We start from the raw sequence: 20,147 nt of genomic DNA, 5'->3' as shown, positions 1-20,147 counted from the left end.
AAACCTCCTTGCACTGATAAAGGACTTTGGAAAGTCTCAGTGTATAAAATCAACATACAAAAGACAGTGGCATTTATATACGAACAACAAACAGGCAGAGAAACAAATAAAAAGTACAATGTCATTCACAATAGCCACACACACACACACACACAAATATGAAATACCTTGGCATCTTACTGAACAGAGAAGAGAGACCTTTAAAATGAAAATTACAAAACAATGCTCAAAGAAAAAAAAGATGGTCACTGCCTTCCTAGACTCTGGTATGGCCCTGTGCTCTTTGAACAATGGCTGTTGTCATACTTCCTGGCTTTGCCTCCTCCCACCTTGGGGGGGTGAATTTTCTCTCACTCTAATTTAATTTTAAATAAACTCTATTTTGTAATGTAAAAAAAAAAAATGAAAAGAAATCAAAGATAACACAAACAAATGGAGAAATATTCCATGTTCACAAATTAAAAGAATCGACATTGTTAAGATGTCCATACTACCCAAGGCAACCTATAGATTCAAAGCAATATCCATTAAATTACCATCATCGTTCTTCTCAGACTTGGAAACAATAGAGAAATTCATATGAAAAAAAAAAAAAACACACAAATAGTCAAAACAGTCCTTAGCAAAACAAAGTGGGAAATATTGCACTCCCAAACTTTAAGCCTTTTTATAAGGTCACAATAATCAAAACAGCATGGTATTGGTACAAGAATAGGCATATAGACCAATGGAACAGAATAGAGATTCCAGAAGCAAAACTTCAATTTCCCACCCAACTCCAACTTTGATAAAGCCTTGACCAACAAACACTGAGGAGAGGAGAATCTATTCAGTAAATGGTTCTGGGATAACTGGCTGACCACATGCAGAAGAATTAAACAGGTCCCCTACCTATTACCATATACAAAAATCAACTCTAAATGGATCAAAGACCTAAACATAAAACTTTCTCAAATTCTAAGAATCTTAGAAAACTCAGGAGACACCCTTACGGGAATCAAAATAAGCAACCAATTCCTAATCAAAACCCCAGATATCCATGCCATAAGAGATAAGATACACAAGTGGGACCTCACAAATCTCAAAATCTTACGTAAAGCAAAGGAGAGAGAGTGGGGAGGCAGTCTACAGAAAGGGAAAAAAATATTTGCCAACTGTATATCTGACAAAGGTCCAACAACCAGAATCTACAAGGAACTCAAATGTGCCAAAAGGAAAAAACAACAACAACAACAAACAAGCAAACAACAAAAAAACCCAGCCCCATTAAAAAGTGGGCAAAAGAAATGAACAGACACTTCTCAGAAGACATACAGGCAGCCAACAGACACATGGAAACGTGTTCAGCCTCACTCATCTTCAGAGAAATGCAAATCAAAACTATATTGAGATACCACCTAATCCCAGTAAGAATGGCCATCATTAATTAAACAAAAAACAACAGATGTTGGCAAGGACATGGAGAAAAGATAACTTTTCTACACTGCTGATAGAAATGGAAACTAGTTAACCTCTATGGAAAACAGTGTGGCGATTTCTAAAAGAAATGGAAATTGACCTTCCATATGACCCAGCAATCTCCCTTCTGGGAATATACCCAGAAGAACTCAAATGATTCTATCAAAAAGATACCTGCAAACACATGTTTATTGCAGCACTATTTATAAGAGCAAAAACATGGAACCAACGATGCTACTTATCGAAACTGGGCTGGATAAAAAAAAAGTGGTACATGTACATGATGGAATATTATGCAGTCATAAAGAAGGACAAACATGGACTTTGCAGCAACTTGGATGGATTCAGGGTCTATAATACTCAGTGATCTGTCACAGAAACGAAGAACTGAGTACCGCATGTTCTCATTCATAAGTGGACCCTGATCACCTATCATAATACTACAATAAAAGGGATTGACAGTAGCGGAACACTGACCAGGAAGGGGGGCACATAACATCAATAAGGATGTCTGATCCTCATTCAGGCAAAGTGAGGTCCATTGGAGGCCCAAAAATTCACCTGTATCAAAACCACTTATATGCACAATCCTGACTTGTACCCCACAACTTTAAAATGAAATAAAATTAAATTTAAAAAACAAAAACTATAAGGCAGAAAATTTGAATCAGTGCCTGTAAAATCATGTGCTCCTCAGTCATTCTACACCTGATGACCTAGCAATGCAAACAGTTATTTGTTCCAAATTCCTAGATCCCTCATATGCTTTCTATACCAAAGCATCATATGTATGTGGCTTTATAATCACTCTCAAATTGTTTCAGGTGTGTATTATTCTTCCCATACCTTACTCCCAACCAGCTCCTCAGAGAAAAGACTGTGATTTATTTATGCATGTATGTGTCTTGGTACCTAGAATGACCATAAGCTACAATAGTTACTTAAATATAGAGTGAAAGAAGATTTAATAATGAAGTAAACTACTCAATGGGTAAAATGAAGATTAAATGAGATGGCATACTTGATAGCCCCTGTAATTAAGATAAAAACTCATTTTTTTTGTTTCTGTCATTCCTTATATGAGTTAATTAATTAACTTAAAATTTTATGAAAATCTACTAATGATACCAAAATACAAATATTACTAGCTGCAAACAGAAAACAAGATATTTCTCTTTTTAAACTAATTTTAATCTAGATAACACAACTGACTTCTTCAGAGGCTCTCTATGGACACACTAGAAACACAACTGCTTTGGTTGGAATCAAGATTTAAAAATGTACAACCAACTATATGTTCAAGGTCTGTATTCATACATGTACTGGTAATATATGTGTGTGTGTGTGTGTGTGTGTGTGTGTGTGTGTATGTGTGTGTGCGCACGTGTGCATATGTGTGTATGTGTATGACTCAATAATTTGTCTCCTAGCAGGAGATAAAATTCTTCAGCTGCTTAGAGTGGATCCAGAGGACAAATGACTGCAGAAGAATCGATCATGTAGATTTGGAGGTAGGGGTGAAAGTAATAGGATAAATTTTGGGCAATCTATTTCAAAAAACAAGAACTTAAATTGTTTTCTTACCCCACGGTACTGGCTTTCATTGAAAATCTGAGGTGGCAGGGGATACCCTGTGGCCGGTCGACTATTTTCAGGTATGTTTTCTCTCATCCACTTCCGATTCTCTTCATTGGCTGCAATATCTTTTTCTTCAAATCCTATTTTGTTGGCTTCTAAGAAACCAAGCACATCTTGCTGTTTCTTCTTAATCTAGGACCCAGAGGATAAAAAAAATATATATTGCTTAGCAAACAGCTTTTGTTGTTTTTACTTTTCAACAAAAGTCAGTGTTTGTGAGCTGGCAGAAACAAATTCAGACACGGAACAAAATCTGTGGTTTCACAGAAGATATATAATTCTCCCTCTATTACTGTCTTGTTAATGATTTATCATAAGTGGACTGAAGAGCACAGTTCATAGGTCCTTTTATCAAGCTTTTTTCTTGTTTCCCATTGAAAATTCTCATTATCTAATTGATGCAAATGCAAGGCTAGTTGACACATATCAGTAACCTAAACAAAATTCAGTTAGTTCAAAATTGTATGTTGTTGGAAGCTATGTTTTCTGATTATCTACAAGCCTCTTTTAGTTTCAGCCCTTATTGAAAGTGTTTTCAAACAACCCAAGCCTGCTTCCCACCTTAACAGGCATCACATAGTCAATAGAAAAGAATCATTTCCTTAAGGAGTCATTCAAGTCTCAATTTTCATTGTTTAAAACAGAAACTGAGTAAGAAGATATGAGCTAAGTCTGCCTGTATACTAAGTTTGGAATATAGCTATACCACTAATTAGTCCCTAACATGTGCTACTAAGTATCTTTCATGTATGTCATGTATGTTCAACTAGATCAACAGTTAGAAATGCACACTTAGCCAGGCTTGGTGGCTCAGCCTGTAATCCCGCACCTTTGGGAGGCTGAGGTGAGTGGATTGCCTGAGCCCGCGGGTTCGAGACCCGCCTGGGCAGCGAGACTTCATCTCTACAGTAAATCAAAAAATCAGCCGGGCATGGTAGCGCATGCCTGTAATTCCGGCTATTTGGAAGGCTGAGGCAGAAGGATCACTGGAGCCCAGCAGGTTGAGGCTGTGGTGGCCGGAAGTGGCCGCTGAAATCCAGTCTGGGCGACCCAGTGAGACTCCAACTCAAAAAAAAAAAAAAGGAATGCACACTTATTTTGTCTCCTTCTTATACCTAAGAAAAAGTTTTGGAAATGGTAAATTAATATTCTTCAGCTAGGTTTCTCCTCTGATATGTATTTCTTTGAGAACATGAATTCACATAACATTTCTGAGCTGCAGGAGCACAATCAATAAGCAAGATTCTTCATAGAGTCACACTAGAAAGACACATGGGGTGGAAGCATCAAAAGTAAAATAAAATGAAGTAGACCTGCCAATGAGAATGAAAATGCAAAATAAGAAATTCACATACAGTCATTTCCCCTCTGAATTTACACTCCCCATTGCTCTCTCCCGTACATGCATAAATGCACAGAAACTGTACTTTTGTCCTTCTAAATTGCTTGTGATTTTGTGGCTAAATAATTTTTCTCTTATCACATAATTCGGGAAAGTAATTCTCAATTTTTTCCCAATAGAAACTGGAATTTTAAAAGGCTATTTAGATCAGAAGACTGAATGCCCTTCTTTAAAGATCAGTCTGAATCCAGCAAAATTTGCTATAAGGTAATTTTTCTAATGGAAATTCTACTTCTTTACTGGCTTACAAAATCAAACTTTCATTCCTAAATACAACATATCCCTTTTTTCAATTTTGAGGAAAATCAATATAAATTAATAAATAGAAACATCTAATGGACTAATGCACTTAATGAATGGTTCAATTTTTAACCTCTGTAATACAGTAGGGGGGATTCATCAAGTAATTTGTTGATCATTAGAATATTTACAAATTTGAGTACATATAAAGATGTCTCAATAATCTGGTACTTTCAAGAACCTGATATTCCAAGAGATTTTTTCAAATGAGTGAATAACTAACATTATAGCCAGCATGTTAAGAATTATACATCACCTTGAAAGAATGTCACCAGTCATCTTTGTGTGAGCAGACAGAAAACAGAGGACCCTTAAGTTCTATGACCCTTTGAGGTTTATCCCACATTAATGAATGCTTACTATGCTGAAAACACCAGTACAGCTCAGGTAAGATGGTGGTCAGTCTTGGTATCACTGGGCATGACAGTATACCTTGACTGGGGTCATTACCCTTCAGCTATCAGTTCTGGAGCACAAGCATTTCTTTCATGCTGTAAGATTGCCTGTTAACAAGTACACATACCTCCCAGAGTGTTCTATATCTCCATAAGTCTGAACAGAATGGGACATATTTATACATTGCCAAAAGGTTCTGTCATGTCAAATATGAACATTTTTTCAGCTTTGAATCTTCTGGGAATATTAAAAAAAGTTTCTTAACTCGATTACATCCAAAATCGCAGTACAAAATTTCACATATTAAGTTTATTTTTAAGAAAGGATATTAAATATATGAGGAATTACTGTTTTTCTTATATGCCTTTAGGCACATATTCACTCCAACACACCGACAAGGGGCCATCTAGTGATGCTGATTTCCTAATTTTCATAAGAGAACTTAAAATAAAGGGGCACAGTGAATAGATGTGACTGAAAACCGTACACTGCCAGAAAAAATAGGAATGGGTGTCATAAGGGTTCAATAAGGAATAAAATTTAATTTTCCTACAGAAAAAAGTGATGTTCAAGCAAAAATGTTATTGATAAACTTTTCAGCACACAAATGTATTTGCAAGTGGACAATAGCATTGTCCAGGAATTTAAGTCAAAGTATAAACCATACTCCTCACTTCCACCCAAAGAATGCCAAGCCATTTGTTCCCACATGTCAGAGGTTTGATATTCAGAGTATTCGTCAATGCAAAGACACAAAGCAGGACTATTGAACAATTTTTTCCTGGAGGAAAACAGCTATCCCAGTAAACTTCTTATCTGCCATATTAAGGGTTAAGTTTCTTTTAAAGAAAGGATACTGACAAGGTTTCTGCTTTACAAGGTGCCAGTATGAATGATCCAAATATCAAAGAAAGAACAAAACTTCACTAATCATACTTCAGATGGAAAAATAAGAAATCTTTTTCATGAAAGAAAGTACCGATGTACTGCAAAACATTTAATCAAGGTGGAGTATTTGCCTTGTTTTATAATTAAACTCTGTCATATTGTCTCCACTGATATATAATGAGTATTGACAGTTCTGACTACAATGTGCTAAAATCTAAAATAACGGTAAGAAATTGTATTAAAGTCCCTAGTTATGATGGTGTTAGAGTCAATATCTTTCTTTAGTTTTCCTAGAAGTTGCTTTATGAAAGTTGGCGCACCTATGTTGGGTGCATATATTTTAGGATAGATATTTCTTGTTGATGGAGTGAACCTTTTATCATTATGTAGTGGCCCTCTGTATCTTTTTAAATTTTTGATAGCTTAAACGGTATTTTGTCTGAAATTAGGATCGTGACTCTTCCTTTCTTTTGTGTTCCATTCACCTGAAAATTTGTTTCCCATCTTCTTACTTTGAGTCTGTGCATGTCCTTTCTAGTGAGATGGGTCTCTTGAAGGCAGTATATTGCTGCCTGGTGATATTTTATCTATTTTGCCATTCTATGTCTTTTCAATGGTGCATTTAGTCCATTCACCCACAGCCAGCATACTCCTAAATAGACAAAAACTGGAACAATTTCCCCTGAAAACTGGAACAAGACAAGGATGCCCACTCTCACCCCTCCTGTTCAATATAGTATTGGAAGTCCTGGCTAGAACAATCAGAGAAGAGAAGGCAATCAGGGGTATCCAAATAGGAAAAGAGGAAATCAAGTTATCTCTCTTTGCAGACGACATGATTGTGTACCTTGAAAACCCAAGAGAATCTGTCAAAAACCTTACACTGATAAAGGACTTTGGCAAAGTCTCAGGATATGAAATAAATGTGCAAAAGACAATCGCATTTCTTTATACCAATAATAAACAAACAGAAACCCAAATAAAAAGCACAATTCCATTCACAATAGCCACAAAAAAAATGAAACACCTTGGCATCTTCCTTACCAGAGACGTGAAAGACCTTTACAATGAAAACTACAAAACACTGCTCAAAGAAATCAAAGATGACACAAACAAGTGGAAAAATATTCCATGCTCATGGGTTGGAAGAATCAACATTATGAAGATGTCCATTTTACCTAAGGCAATCTACAGATTCAATGCAATACCCATCAAATTACCAGCAACATTCTTCTCAGACCTAGAAAAAACAACACAGGAATTCATATGGAAACACAAACGACCAAGAATAGCCAGAACAATCCTCAGCAAAAAAAACAAAGCAGGCTGTTGGGAGCCGGCCATGGAGGCCCACTGAGCATTAGGGATCAGGAAGGGCCATTGATCCCGAGACCACTAGGATGCGTTCGGGAGCTATTGACCCCATTTCCTCTCCCTTTCTACTCAGCACTAACCAGATTAAGCTCCTGTGAGCTCAAAACATAGAAACTCTGAGATCGGGACGAACACAAGCTAACTTTAGAAGCTCATTGCTCCCATTCTTCCTCAAACTGCAGTTCTGGCTTTCATACAACTTGTAATTCAAACTCGTGTCACATCTAAGAGCCTTAGTATTGGTCACAGGCTTCTGGGTCATGATCTTAGGATTTATTGAAGGTGTAAATTGTAGAATATAGTTTTAGAAGACAGCCATTTTGTTGAAAGAATGAGGCTGGGTTACTTACAGGTAGCCCACTGTGAACTTTGGACTGGGCCACATTCCAAACATTCTGGGATGGGCACTTTCATTTGTAAAGTAAATACTTAAGCTTCTATAGAATTGTTTAACTTGGCATAAATCAATCAGCTTAGGATGAAAAAGGTTTATAGAATATGTCAGTCACAGATTAGGTTATCCTTTTTTATGGAATTTTAAGATTATACTATGAAAAGGGTTTAAAAGCAATCATTGATTAAGTTTTCATGGATTAAGGTTTCTGGTGGGTGGGGGACGCCCCTTCCACATCTGATTTTGTGTATAAAAGACCCATTGTAATTCCCAATAACACACATTGCTTCTGCACTAGACCGGAGTCCAGTCTCTTTCTTTCTCTCTTTCTCTCTTCTTCCCCCCAATTGCCGACACTGTCTCCACCTTTGGGGTACCCTGAACCCGGCTGGAGCTGGTCTCCGGCAGCAGGCAGTATCACATTACCAGACTTCAAACTTTACTATAAAGCTACAATCATCAAAACAGCTTGGTACTGGTATAGGAACAGGCATATAAACCAATGGAATAGAATTGAGATTCCAGAAGCAAAACCTCAGTTTCTCAACCAACTCATCTTCAACAAAGCCTCCACCACCTAACACTGGGGAGAGGAGAACCTATTCAGTAAATGGTGCTGGGAAAACTGGCTGACCACATGCAGAAGATTGAAACAGGACCCCTATCTATCCCCATACACAAAAATTAACTCCAAATGGATCAGAGACCTAAATGTAAAACCTCAAACCATAAGAACCTTAGAAAATGAAGGAAATACCCTCATGGAAATTGGAACTGGCCTCCAATTCCTGAACAAAACCCAAAACCCACAGACCATAAGAGATAAGATAGACAAATGGGACCTCATTAAACTGACAAGCTTCTGCAAAGCCAAAGAAACCATCAAGAGAGCAGGGAGACAGCCTACAGACTGGGAAAAAGTATTTGCCAATTCCAGGTCTAACAAAGGCTTAACATCTTGGATCTACAAGGAACTCAAATGTGCTGAAAAGAAAAAAAAAAATCACATTATAAAATGGACAAAAGATATGTACAGACACTTCTGAAAGGACGACATCCGAGCAGCCAACAGACACATGAAGAAATGTTCAACCTCACTATTATCAGGGAGATGTAAATCTAAACCACACTGAGATACCACCTAACTCCAGTCAGAATGGCAATTATCAATAACTCAAAAAATAACAGTTGCTGGAGAGGGTGTGGTCAAAAGGGAACAATTCTACACTGTTGGTGGGAGTGTAAACTAGTGCAACCTCTGTGGAAAGCAGTGTGGCAATTCCTAAAAGCTCTAAATATTGACCTCCCATACGACCCTACAACCCTCCTATTGGGAATATACCCTGAAGAACTCAAATCACTCTATCAAAAAGATACCCACACACGAATGTTTATCGCAGCATTGTTCACAATAGCAAGAACCTGGAACCAACCATGCTGTCCATCTAAAGAGAACTGGATTTAAAAAATGTGGTGCATATACACGATGGAATACTACGCAACCATAAAAAAGAACAAAATCATGAATTTTACAGCTACCTGGATGGAACTAGAGTCTATAATACTGAGTGACCTCTTACAGAAACAAAGATCTGAGTATCACATGTTCTCACTCATATAGTGGACCTTGATCATTCAACGTATTACCATAAGAAAATGACTGATAGTGGTGGGAAACTATGGGGGGAGAGGGGAAGGGAGATGGGATTAATGATAGTAAACATCTGTCTGGGGACGGGGAGACACCTCTTATCAACAAGGGTACCTGAACAAAGCATATTTGTATACCTAACCCTTAACTGTACCCCACAATATCATAATAAAAAATATTGATTATAAAAAATAAAAAAAAGGAAATTGTATTTAGGAGTTATTCAACAATATTTCTTGGATGCCTGTTAAATGGTATCCAAAGAACTTTACCAGGTTGTCTGAAATGTCTAAAGAAAAGCAACAGTGATCCTCTATCTCCCAATATTAAATTCCTAGTGGAAGGTATCAGACATAGATATATTTAAAAGTTCAATTACAGTAGGGTATTCAAATAAGAAGCTAAGACAAGGTGGCTAGGTGAGAGGGGTCAAGTAAATGACAAAGGCAATAGAGAAGAGAGAACAAGCACTTACTGCTATTAGCAAACCACTTAGACTAACCTTAATAAGTATAGCACAAACGCTAGATTTTCCACCCATCTATATTGCTTGAAATTTATAGTTTTAGTAAAAGGAAGTGGTGCTTAGTAAAGTTTAGTATAACTGGCTATGTGTAAAAACTGAACTCACAAAGGTGGCAGCCTATTATACTAGAGCAATTAAACTACTGTATTACAGAATGAACTTGGACACTTTCTAAATGTGTGCTCATAATTACTCATACTAAATACAAATAATTGAAGTCTATAAATGAATAAATAATTGTGTGGATATGTATATAGCTTGTCTTTTTAAAACACGTTAGGATGTGTGACCTAGTCAACTTTCTCAAGGAGAAATTTGGATATATTGTCTTTCTCCAGTTGGTTCTGTTTAATTCAAACACTGCCCTAGGAAGATCCCCTCTGTTTTTTAGGAAAATAATTAGCTGGTCTTTGCCTAGTCGATACCTAAGGATTTAATAGTGGGGTGGAGGAGGAATGAACAAATAGCATTTAAAGCTGCCTGTTCACTCCACTTACAAAATATACCTACAAGGAAAATAAAATTTGAAACCTTAGTTTGTTTGGCACTAAATCAGTGCAGCATTGCCACTGGGTAGTCTTTTGTTAGACAGATCCATGTTCATTTTAAAATTAATACTATCATGAGTCCTTAAACCACTGGCTTCTGATTGCACAACTATAGCAAAAGACACTTGTTTTCAGCTTGTCTGCCTCGCAGTATTTTCAAATCATGGTTTGATTACAATCAGTCAAATAAAACCTGTAATTCATATCTCTTTACCAACAAGCAACAAATCTGGGTTAAAATAACTAATAAAAATTTTCATCAATCTCCCACCTCCGACCCTACCTCTCTGGTGTTCTCTTGACAGATGTTCCAAGATGTGGCAGCATGAGAGCACAATCTCAGGCTGCTATTTTACTGTTGCTAAAAGAAAAAAAGCTCTACTGTAATTGTTTGCTTTTTCACTTGCACTTCTACCACAATTATGTCTGCAGTGCCATTTCTAAAGAGACATTAAAGTTTTAAAAATAGATTCTAGTGTGAAAAGAGAAAAAAGCAGATCTTTAAAGGTAGTTTCTCCAAACACACACACACACACACACACACACACACACACACACACACACACACACCACACACCCCTATGTCTTCAGGTGATCACAATTAAAAAAAAATTTAAAAACCACTCATGTCCAGTTTCTGAGTTAAAAAGGTTTTTATTAACTAAGAAATATCAGTTCTGAATAATCTTATCCATCCAAATCTTTCTTATCTGGAACACTTATCTGTTCATCCTTTTTTCCAGAGTCAGAACTTTAGTCTGCCTCCCATTTCTTCAGAGAAGGCTTTATGTGTGGATCTCGAAGACTGTGAACTAAGGGGCATTGGGAGTACCATCCTACTCTAAATGCACTTCTTCTCTTAATGCCTGAAACCCTCCCATTACTTATTCACTCCTCTGGTCTTCACAGAAATAGTATACAGTGTGCATATTTACAGTAGAGGGAGGGAGGCCTAGAGAGAGGCAGGCAAGGAAGACAGTGAAGTTTCTTGGTCTGTCTTAGAATTTTGCCTAGAGTTGTCCCTATATATAATCTAACAGAGGGCTACATTATAAAAGGACAGGAACAGCCTCCCCAGATAATCCCAAGGGGAAATTTCCAAGCCTCACTGTATGTTAGTACTCTGGTAAGTTTTGCATCAGATAAAAATATTTAAGAGAAAAGGGAGACTAAAGCTTGCTGAGTGTTTGCTAAGCATCAAATTTTTGTGAGCCTATTTACATATATCCACTCAAATCTTCACAGTAAATCCAAAATATGGCTATTTGTTTACAGTAAAGGAAACTGTGGCTCAATAAAAGTTATTTATTAGCTGGGCTCGGTGGCTCAGCCTGTAATCCCGCGCCTTTGGGAGGCTGAGGTGAGTGGATTGCCTGAGCTCGCGGGTTCAAGACCCGCCTGGGCAGTGAGACCTCATCTCTACAATAAATCAAAAAATCAGCCAGGCATGGTAGCACATGCCTGTAGTTCTGGCTACTCGGAAGGCTGAGGCAGAAGGATCGCTGGAGCCCAGCAGGCCGAGGCTGCGGTGGCCGGGAGCGGCCACTGCACTGCAGTCTGGGCGACAGAGTGAGACTCCAACTCAAAAAAAAAAAAAAAAAAAAAGTTATTTATTGCTGATAAGTCAAATTACAAATTTGACTAGAAAGCGCTGTTCTTTTTCATTGTATAAAGTCTGCTACTTCCATGGGTGAGATATACTAGAATTCCAAAACTAGCTAGAGAACAGACTGACCTATATTAGAGAGTTCCTTCTAAGCTATGTGAAGTTGATTAATGAGACAACAAAGTTTGAGGCATCTTATGTTCCATTCCAAATATCCTTAATTAGTAAATATGAATTTCTAGTTATTATGATCTTATTCCCCTTGATCAGTCTAAATTTACCTCAATTACATCCTAAGTCCACCATTATGTGGGTTTTCATGAACACAGGAAGCATGCACACAGGAGAACTGAATGGCCTCGAAGCCTCTGGTTTCTCGTTGACTGCACTTAGAACAACGAAGCCCATGCCTCCCCTTTTTCAAGAGCTCAGTCACTTAATAGTTTTGAGTGGACCAAGTTAGTGTGGAAGATATAATTTCTCTACTTTAAATTTACAAAGAAACATGCAAGAAACTGTAACGTCATCAGAACCCTCCCATTCTTTCTTTTTATTTTGCTTTATAAGCAACATACCCATTATTTTAAAAAGATGCCCAGCAATGTTTTCAAAGAGGAAAATGAACTAATTACAGTGCATTGTTCTTGACAGTAGAAACAAGCTTTATAACTGAGTCAGTAACAAGGAGACAGACTAAAGCTTCTTTTGACTCCAAAAACACAGTATGGTCAGAGAAATGATCCAGATAAGAGAGGGCCGAATACCCAGGATTATTCCGAACTGATATTTCATTTAGTTAAGAAAAGCTTTTTTGATCCAGAAAATGAGCATGACTTTACTTTGATCTCTTGTAGGTAAACATCACTCCTACATGGTCTTATCAAATGTACATGCCAAGAGAGCTGTTAGCAAATTAATATATGATAGACATAAACTTGACCATAGGTTGAAATCCACAGAATCAAAACACATAACAGTAATCCAACTGCTACACTGGTTCTCAATGACCAGCTCCAACTCCTCCCCTGCCCCACTGCTTAACTTTCAGAGTCCTGCATAATGATGCACTGCTCGACTTACCTCTCTAAAAAAATGCAGCTACCCCTCCCGCCCCCAGTTCAGATCAGGATACCTTTGCTCTCTCCTGAACATGCTGTGTCCAAGACCTCTGCTTTACCTCATTTTGTTCCCTTTATCTGAAAAAGTGATCCCTCTCTCCACTGATGCCATTCTAAACTATTCATCCTAGTCCACTCTCTCTGTGAAGTCCTCTATGGCCACTCCATTTCTATCTTCTGACCTCCTGCAGTTTGTATCACCCTGTTTGAAGCTTAACCAAAGAGTGCCAATGTTTGCCAATTGTTTCATATGTCAAAGTCACATCTCTTCAGTTAGTTGATAAGCCACCAGGAGGTAGGGGCCATGCCTTTAGCTTTTTGTCTCCCCAGGTGCTCACCATATGTCTAGATACAAAGTAGAAATTCAATACGATTGATCTCACAATTTTATTTTAAATTCAGCACCACCAAAATGTAAGTTTTTAGCTTTTAATTTTAATAAATTTTAGTTTTTGAATAATTTTAGATTTTCAGAAAACTTGCAAATAAATTACAGAGAGTTCCCATATATCTTTTACTCGGTGTCCTCTATTGTTAACATCTTACACTGCAGTGGTACATTTGTCACAACTAGAAACTAACACTGGCACAATACTTTTAACTTAATTCCAGTCTACTTGAATTTCATCAGTTTTCCCAATAATGTTCTTTTTCTGTTCCCTTTCCAGGATGCTATGTTACATTTAGTTGTCACGTCTCAGACTTTTCTTGTTTCCCGTAACCTTGACAGTTTTGAGGAGTACTGGCCAGGTATTTTGTATAATACACCTTAAGTCAGGTTTGTCTGATGTTTTTCTGATACTTAACCTGGGATTATAGATACATGAGATGAATACCACAAAGAAGTGCCTTTCTCATCACACCATATCAGAGGGTACATGATGGCAACATGAATTATTGATAGTCATATTAACCTTGATTACTTGGTTAAAGTAGTGTCTGCCAGGGTCCCCCACTGTTTTCCCCCTTTCCACACTGTATATTTGGAAGCAAGCAAATAAATTGAGCCCACACTAAAGCAGTCAAGGTGCTTTTATAAACTACTGTATACCGCTAATCTAACAGTACTTAACAGTACTTTCCAGAGTTCCTAGAAGTTTGAGAAAAGTCAGATAGTTATAATCAGCAATCTATGACAGTTTATTCTAAAGTAATACACATCAGTCTTTGAGGATAACTGGGCTGGATTTTTCACAGTTCAACTGTTATTTGGAAATATTTCTTCAAAAACAAGTTACCTGGCTTAAACATTTCATATCAAATTAGAATGATGAGTTGGAGAAAACTTCATTTATTAATAGGATCTAGTTATGTTCTAGCTACCTTTTTTGATGCCTGTATTTCTGCCACCCTTAATTACTAATGCCTGTGGAATGTGCACTATGCCTTCATATCTTCTTTTTACTTAATGTTTGAATGCAGGGAGATAATGTTAATAATCATTGTTTGCATACAGACTCTCGTCCATTTTCAACTACCAATGTAAGTCCTTATTCTTCAAAACACCACTTGGAAATCCTAGAACCAAGCTGATCAGAAGATAATATTCATAAATCTCCAGATCCCTAGAGAGTACCTCAATGCTAGTCTATCCCACAGTCAGAAGAGAATAACTGCTCTAATCAAAACACAGAAAAGTTGAAACTCAAAATTTTTACAAGATTTAGAACTCTGGTTTCACAGAAGTTATGAGCTCATCCAGCATAGAAAGACACGCTGAAACATCGGAAGGTGCTTAGAAATTATCTCCAAATCCATGAAAATGTCAAGTTGTAGCTTGTGTTCTGAAAAAACTGGAGACATATATTGTCTTCATATCATTCATACCAATAATAGCTACCACTTGTAGAAGCCCAATTAAATGATAGCAGCTATAGTGGATGCATTACACAATTTCAAGTAATATGCATAATAGTCCTGTAAGGTAGATATTATTGACTCCATTTTATTGACTGGAGTTAAATAAATTTACCCAAGGTCACAAAGCAAGTGGGTGGCAGGGTTAAATTCAAATTTAAATATCTTTAACTCTAAATCTTAAATTTGTTCCACTACATTTCCCCATTGAGTTTCATGATAGGCTGTATGGATTTTTTTTTTAAATTTTACATAAGGCCAACAATGTATTACAAAGAATGTCATTTTTGATGTCTTCTTGGTGTAATTTAATTCTAACTTCTACTTGCCAAACTGTGATTTTGCTTCTTTTATTATCCAAATGACCATGTAAATAATTTAATCAATCTCTACATATTATGAACAAAAATGAATGGAATGCTCTATTCCAACTCTAGGATCCTTTGTTATTAGGAAAGGATCAGTGTTCAATCCTTTCCTAGTAATGTTAGGGGCTACCATTAAATCAAGAATGTTGCTACAGAGTATACATTGGGCTTCAGTGCCACTGTTCTTACCCTGATTGAAGTAAAATAAAATAATGATATTAGTTTTTGTCTCAATGAATTTATAAATTATAATTATAGGGTTATAAATTCTATACTAGCAGATAATATAAATGATGGACTCTCACCAGCACTTAATCAAAGTCTGGCCTCTTTCTCCTGCTGGGAAGTGGGCAGATTAGGGCTAAGCTGATAAGAAGAAACACTGTAACACAGACCTCGCTTTAGAGAGTGCTAGCAATGAGCTGCAGAATTCTATATGCATCAAGTCCCTATCTGCATTGTACCATATGAAATCTCACTGTATAGTATAATACAATAATTCTTAATTATTAATTACTTTATATGGGCCAGGTACTGTGCTAAGCTCCTTACATGCATATTTTATTTAAGTCTCATAATAGTCTTATGAGGTAGCTGCTATTATTTCCATTTCAGATTCACAGACAAAGAAACTTACACTCAGATGGATTATGGAACTTGCTCCAAATCACACACTTGCCCAAGTTCTGTTAAGAGTAAAAAGTACACTTAAACACTAAGCATCCAAAATAATGGACTACCATGTATGTTATTTCATGTTAATTCGACTGTCAACTTACTGAAGGCTCCTTGTGCACAGATACGGTTCATAATACTTTTGTATCATTCTTAATTTTAAAGTTTGGTCTAAAGTAAGAACAAGGAAACTTGATTTTGTAAGGGTTTTATACACAGTAAGTTTTCTTAAATGATCCTTCCGTTCTTTCTGACTCTGAGGTTCTGTTACACTAAAACAAAGAAACTAGCCAACAGCAATAAAGGCCTCCTGGAACTTTAAGACTTGGTTAAAAAAAAATACTTACTGAAAAGTAGCAGTAATTCATATGAACTACAATCACTTTTTTAAGGATTTGTATCTTTACTTAAAATAGTTTTTATGAATTTGGACAAATAAAGTATGAAGTTAAGAATATTCCAAAGTGCTTTCACAACAGTGTCAGTGGCTTGTGAACATAGATGGCTACAGGAAATCGGTGCCCGGAGGGAAACTGGGCAGCAGGTGCTTTAGGTTGTTCTGGCAGTGTTGGGAGTGCCCTTAAAGAAAATCTTCCTTAAAACATATCATACTATTACAATTAACTACCAAAGCTAAATATTTTTAACAATTGCTAATCTAGCACATGTAAACCTTCCATTCGAAAAATTTTAGACCAAGGTTGCACTACAAATTGAAAAATAAACAAAGTAATTCTAGCTCCCATCTCCCTGTCCTAATCACTATCATTATCAACACAGTACAGTGAGTTCCTGTATAGATTTCAATCCTCTTTGAGATAACTTTGTCATAATGGAATCAAGCAAGTTTGATTGGCTATAAGGACTACTAAGAGCTATAAAATATAGTGATTTTATAATCAGTAAGATGTTTTCCAACTTATCACCTTCTCTATGCAACAAATTCTGGCAGCAAGGAAACTCAATTAGATGATCCATGTCCTAAAACAGCACTTCCTACAAATGCTACAGGGCTTCTAATTCTGGTCAGACAGATTTTCCAGGCAGTCTTTCCATATAAAGATAAGCAAAAACACACAATTCTTCAAACAGGCTGATGTGAGGTCACAGGGCAGGCATATGAGGACCGAATATGGTAACTAAACTCTCCAGCTCACAACAGATACTTAAATTTTTTTAAAAAAGCTGTAACTACAAACTACAAACTATCAGTTCTTGAATCATAAGGAAAATAGTAATTAATCTGTTCTTATTAGTGTTAACTGGATGACAAATATGAGCCTTTCTACTGTGTTACATTAGCTATGACTTTTTATTTTCCTTTTCTACTACAGAAAAGCCTATTGCAAAATATGCTGCCAAAGTGGATACATACAACAGGAGAGTATTGCATCTAAATAAATAAATTAGTGCAATTTGTCTCTGTACAGAATAAAATACAGATTTCCCAAGAATCCAGTGAGAACAACTTCTGCCTCATTGTAGAAAAGATGCCATCTTACAGTGTGGCCAGGAAAAATATTCATAGATATGACATCATTTGGTATAAAGGATAAGTCCTGAGGGAATCCATGTCCTCTACTTGAACTCCAGTGTAGAACAAGACCTAAGAGGTGCCCCTTGGTCATGAAGAGAAGATAAATAATCCCTCATACTTCTCTCTACCAAAATTCCTGGATTAAGAATAAGTAAAGATATTGTCTTTCTTTCCAGTGAACACAGAGTTAATTTTGAAGACTATTAATTTAGTCAAAGTCAAATAAAATTAGAAGCATTTTGATAGCATGCACCAAAAGTCATGGAAATGTTCCTGTTCTTTAATCCGATAATTTTATACTTCTGGATTTCCAATCTAAGTAGATAATACAAAAGAGGGACGAATTATGTGCCTGTAGAAGTTATGCAATGTTTTGCTGTTATTGTTGTTCATATGTTTGTTTTCAATAGTGGAGGACTGAAAATTGCCTACACAGTCAACCAATTGGACCTGGTTAACTAAACATTTGGTGATGCAGTCAATGGAAAGAATGCAATGAGAACACTGAAAGTGGCCACTGCACAATTATATAGAAATGAGAACAAATGTTAATGATATCAAACATGAAAAAGTAAGTCTGGAGTATAATGTACTTGTTCTGATTTCAACCATAAAAAGGAGAATTGTGGGTATTTTTAAAAGACTAACATAAAGTCAAATACAATTATTATGACTGCCTAGAGATAGCAAGAATCAGTACTTAGCACCCTGCTCAAGAGACCCATTAAGAGATTATGAGATTATGAGGATTTTACCTCTAAACTTTTCCAGTAGTGTTATAATGCTTTACATAATTTTAAAAAGTATATTCATATATATTGAGCTTTTACTAGAAACAGCATGCTATAGTAAAAAAACCACTGGCTGTGGAACCTGTGGCAGACACACTCTAATGTGGCCCCTTCATAATCCCTATCTCCTGATATTCATTCCCTTGTATTCATGTAATATATATATATATGAAAGAGCCCAGGCTCTGGAAACGACATATGAGGATGATAAGGTGTTTAAGGAAAGCAGTGTATCTGTTAGTCACTATAAGGCAAGTGGTTTTTTATATGCTAGGCTAATCCCTGAACATTCATGAAGCTTAGTGACTTTCCTTGCTCACATCATAGAGCTCTAAGAACAAGATGGAATGCCCAAGAAATGTTTGAAGGAACACTAGGAGACTGTTTCTCCTTGAGAAACTTAGAAAAAAAAATATTACTGTATTACAGTAAAACTCCAAAAGTATTGTGCTCAGAAAAAGGGTTGACCAAAGTAAGAAATTATACTCTGATAATGGTTCATTAAAAGGAGCTTCTAATGTAAGAGAGTATAATAAGAAACAGTTAAATTAAATACTGTCAAGCAATACATTGCTTGAGCCCTAAAGTCAATTTCAATAGAAAATATCCTGTCAAATATAAAATTATTCTTTTTATTAGATTTTGACATACTTTGTATCTATTAAATTGCTACAAATGCAGAAGAACTATATCACTCTCAATGGAAAGATAAATCTGAAGTAGTAAAAAAGTTAAAGCAATCTGAACCTCAATCCCTATACTTAAAACGTACTCAAGTGCTCAGCTAGTGTTCACTGTGAAAATCTACCAAAATTTGTTTCTGAGAAAAAGGGAAGACCAAAAATGTTGTGAAACAATGAATAAGGAAGTAATTGACTTAAACTTTGAAAGTCCCCAGAATCATTCTATGAAGAAGTTCAATAATACTCATGAAGAGACACAGCAAATTCTTTGAAATGCAATTCTTAATGATTCTAGGTTGAAACAAAATTATTTTTCCAATTTCCTTTATTTTTTCAATGAGAAAGTAACTTGTTTTTACATACGTCTTGCTGCATTTTCAGCCCAGTAAAACGTCTCTTTGCTAGAACCAAATTCTCTCTCAATACAATAAAAATATCTTAAGAGCCGGGTGCAGTGGCTCAAGCCTATAATCCCAGCACTTTGGGAGGCCGAGGCGAGAGGATTGATAGAGCCCGTGGGTTTGAGACCAGCCTGGGCAACATGGTGAGACTTTGTCTCTACAATAAATCAAAAAATTAGCTGGGGGGGGCAAGATGGCGACCTGGCAACCCGGTGTCTGAAGCCCTCTGCAAGGGAGATCTGCAGTGGGTCTCTGACTCTCGCCCCCGGGAGGCTGGGGACCCCAGCATTGCAGCCTACTCCTCAAACAGAGCTCGGCCATCGCTATCACTGGAACATCGCAAGGACTGGACATTTTTACTGCATCGTCCTCTCCCGCTGCTGCCGCAGCCCCTCCTCCCACCAGCGCTCCCGCCGCCGCCGCCGCCGCCACCGCCGTCGCCGCGCCCGCCGCGGCCTCTGGCACGGGTAGCTCATCACAACCCGGCTGGAGGAGATCCACATCAAACCGCTTCAGGGAAGATCTGCTGGGATCGC

At 37.0% G+C, this 20,147-nt stretch overlaps 1 protein-coding gene across 1 annotated transcript in view; it reads right to left on the bottom strand.

Annotated features, from left to right (window-relative positions):
• Nucleotides 1-20,097, bottom strand: part of SH3BGRL (SH3 domain binding glutamate rich protein like) — a gene marked incomplete at its 5' end in the record, with an annotated part of 35,650 nt that extends 15,553 nt beyond the window's left edge. Inside the window, 2 exons of the mRNA XM_021716036.1 lie at nt 3,043-3,228; nt 19,972-20,097. Of these exons, the coding sequence (XP_021571711.1) occupies nt 3,043-3,228; nt 19,972-20,097 (312 nt within the window). The remainder of the gene's footprint in view (nt 1-3,042; nt 3,229-19,971) is intronic.
• Nucleotides 20,098-20,147: the final 50 nt, after the last annotated feature.

Source organism: Carlito syrichta, unplaced genomic scaffold, assembly GCF_000164805.1.
Source record: "Carlito syrichta isolate Samal-C Ts95f unplaced genomic scaffold, Tarsius_syrichta-2.0.1 Scaffold308120, whole genome shotgun sequence".
Classification (NCBI taxonomy): domain Eukaryota; kingdom Metazoa; phylum Chordata; class Mammalia; order Primates; family Tarsiidae; genus Carlito; species Carlito syrichta.
The sequence above is the reverse complement of the archived record's forward strand: the minus strand, read 5'-3'. Positions and strand labels throughout refer to the sequence as shown.